Source organism: Chionomys nivalis, chromosome 14 (assembly GCF_950005125.1).
Source record: "Chionomys nivalis chromosome 14, mChiNiv1.1, whole genome shotgun sequence".
NCBI classification, from domain to species: Eukaryota; Metazoa; Chordata; class Mammalia; order Rodentia; family Cricetidae; genus Chionomys; species Chionomys nivalis.
In genome coordinates, this window is record NC_080099.1 from 69,314,628 (window position 1) to 69,317,432 (window position 2,805).

At 47.1% G+C, this 2,805-nt stretch overlaps 1 protein-coding gene across 1 annotated transcript; it reads right to left on the reverse strand.

Moving 5' to 3' along the window:
* Positions 1 to 525: 525 nt before the first annotated feature.
* LOC130886550 (uncharacterized) lies at positions 526 to 2,289 on the reverse strand. The gene has a single exon (XM_057788461.1). It carries the CDS (start codon positions 2,287 to 2,289, stop codon positions 526 to 528), a length of 1,764 nt encoding a protein of 587 aa, XP_057644444.1.
* Positions 2,290 to 2,805: the final 516 nt, after the last annotated feature.

Below are 2,805 nucleotides of genomic sequence, written 5' to 3' on the forward strand. Positions count from 1 at the left end.
GGCCAAGCTTCCTGTGATAATTCACGACTTTACCCACCTTCATCCTCTTGAAGGAGAAGTAGGCTTTGGGTTTTAATATCACGACCCTCGAGCATGGTCATGTGTCCTCAAACCAAGGCCAGTTAAGGACATTGGCTTCTGGAGACTCCTGCCCTCAACAGACCTCACATAGTTCTCTATCTGAGGTTGCTCTTTCTACTTCTGAGTTAATACTGATCAACCAGGATCCAAAATATTAAAATTTGTCTGACTCTTTCAAGATAGAGCAGTTGTGTTCACATAAATCTTGTTATCAAACACTGCTCCAATGGTTCGGCTTTAGTATTGGTGTTTATCTCTTACTGTGATGAATGTATAAGCTGACATTGTCATAGGGATGTGTGGGTAGGGTTTACTATCATCTGCTTCAGGGACTCACTGCAAGGTTTGGGATGCACCCTTTGGGTCTGTGAATTTGCTTTGCGAATCAAAGTAGAACCAGCATCCTAATACTTTTCTTTCAGTGCTGGAAACCAAACTCAGGCCTCACACATAGCTAAGCGACAGTGGCAGCTCTTTTAGAAAGTTTTGTTTTGGTGAGTCTGGGTAGATAGTGGGGTTAGTTGAGGGCTTGGCATATACGGAGTCTGGGTAGATAGTGGGGTTAGTTGAGGGCTTGGCATATACGGAGTCTGGGTAGATAGTGGGGTTAGTTGAGGGCTTGGCATATACGGAGTCTGGGTAGATAGTGGGGTTAGTTAAGGGCTTGGCATATACGGAGTCTGGGTAGATAGTGGAGTTAGTTGAGGGCTTGGCATATACGGAGTCTGGGTAGATAGTGGGGTTAGTTGAGGGCTTGGCATATACGGAGTCTGGGTAGATAGTGGGGTTAGTTGAGGGCTTGGCATATACGGAGTCTGGGTAGATAGTGGGGTTAGTTGAGGGCTTGGCATATACGGAGTCTGGGTAGATAGTGGGGTTAGTTGAGGGCTTGGCATATACGGAGTCTGGGTAGATAGTGGGGTTAGTTGAGGGCTTGGCATATACGGAGTCTGGGTAGATAGTGGGGTTAGTTGAGGGCTTGGCATATACGGAGTCTGGGTAGATAGTGGGGTTAGTTGAGGGCTTGGCATATACGGAGTCTGGGTAGATAGTGGGGTTAGTTAAGTGCTTGGCATATACGGAGTCTGGGTAGATAGTGGAGTTAGTTGAGGGCTTGGCATATACGGAGTCTGGGTAGATAGTGGGGTTAGTTAAGGGCTTGGCATATACGGAGTCTGGGTAGATAGTGGGGTTAGTTGAGGGCTTGGCATATACGGAGTCTGGGTAGATAGTGGGGTTAGTTGAGGGCTTGGCATATACGGAGTCTGGGTAGATAGTGGGGTTAGTTGAGGGCTTGGCATATACGGAGTCTGGGTAGATAGTGGGGTTAGTTGAGGGCTTGGCATATACGGAGTCTGGGTAGATAGTGGGGTTAGTTAAGTGCTTGGCATATACAGAGTCTGGGTAGATAGTGGGGTTAGTTAAGGGCTTGGCATATACGGAGTCTGGGTAGATAGTGGGGTTAGTTGAGGGCTTGGCATATACGGAGTCTGGGTAGATAGTGGGGTTAGTTGAGGGCTTGGCATATACGGAGTCTGGGTAGATAGTGGGGTTAGTTGAGGGCTTGGCATATACGGAGTCTGGGTAGATAGTAGAGTTAGTTAAGTGCTTGGCATATACGGAGTCTGGGTAGATAGTGGAGTTAGTTGAGGGCTTGGCATATACGGAGTCTGGGTAGATAGTGGGGTTAGTTGAGGGCTTGGCATATACGGAGTCTGGGTAGATAGTGGGGTTAGTTGAGGGCTTGGCATATACGGAGTCTGGGTAGATAGTGGAGTTAGTTGAGGGCTTGGCATATACGGAGTCTGGGTAGATAGTGGAGTTAGTTGAGGGCTTGGCATATATGGAGTCTGGGTAGATAGTGGGGTTAGTTGAGGGCTTGGCATATACGGAGTCTGGGTAGATAGTGGGGTTAGTTAAGGGCTTGGCATATACGGAGTCTGGGTAGATAGTGGAGTTAGTTGAGGGCTTGGCATATACGGAGTCTGGGTAGATAGTGGGGTTAGTTGAGGGCTTGGCATATACGGAATCTGGGTAGATAGTGGGGTTAGTTAAGGGCTTGGCATATACGGAGTCTGGGTAGATAGTGGGGTTAGTTGAGGGCTTGGCATATACGGAGTCTGGGTAGATAGTGGGGTTAGTTGAGGGCTTGGCATATACGGAGTCTGGGTAGATAGTGGAGTTAGTTAAGGGCTTGGCATATCGCATGAAGACCTAAGTTCATTCCCTGGAACCCATATTTAAAGACAAATCAAAACAAAGCAGGCATGGCAGGGTGACCCACATTTATAATCTGGGTGCTTGGCAAGTGAGGAAGACTGATCCCTGGGTCTGAGTGGCCAGCAACATTAAGTGCCGGGCAAGCTCCAGGCCAGTAGGAAGCCTTGTCTAACAGAACAAAATAAAACAAAAACAAAAGAACCAGAGGGGAGTGGGCAGTGTGGTGCTTCATCCTTTAAGCCAGCACAGAGGCGGAGAGGGAGGGACAATCAGCTTGGAAAATATAAAGAATTATGGGCAAAGCAGTGAGATTCTATCTCAAATGAGCAAAACAAACCAAAACACAAAACCAAAGAATATCAGAGTCAATAGCATCAAAGAAAACTTCATCTGGCCTACACACACATGCATGCACACACACACATGCATGTACAACACACATATGCATGCATGTACACACACACACACACTTTATTTTGATACAGAGTCTTACTAATAGCATAG

Excerpts from the sequence above, each read along its gene's own strand:
- LOC130886550 (XM_057788461.1), bottom strand. The coding sequence starts at position 2,289 with ATGCGATATGCCAAGCCCTTAACTAACTCCACTATCTACCCAGACTCC.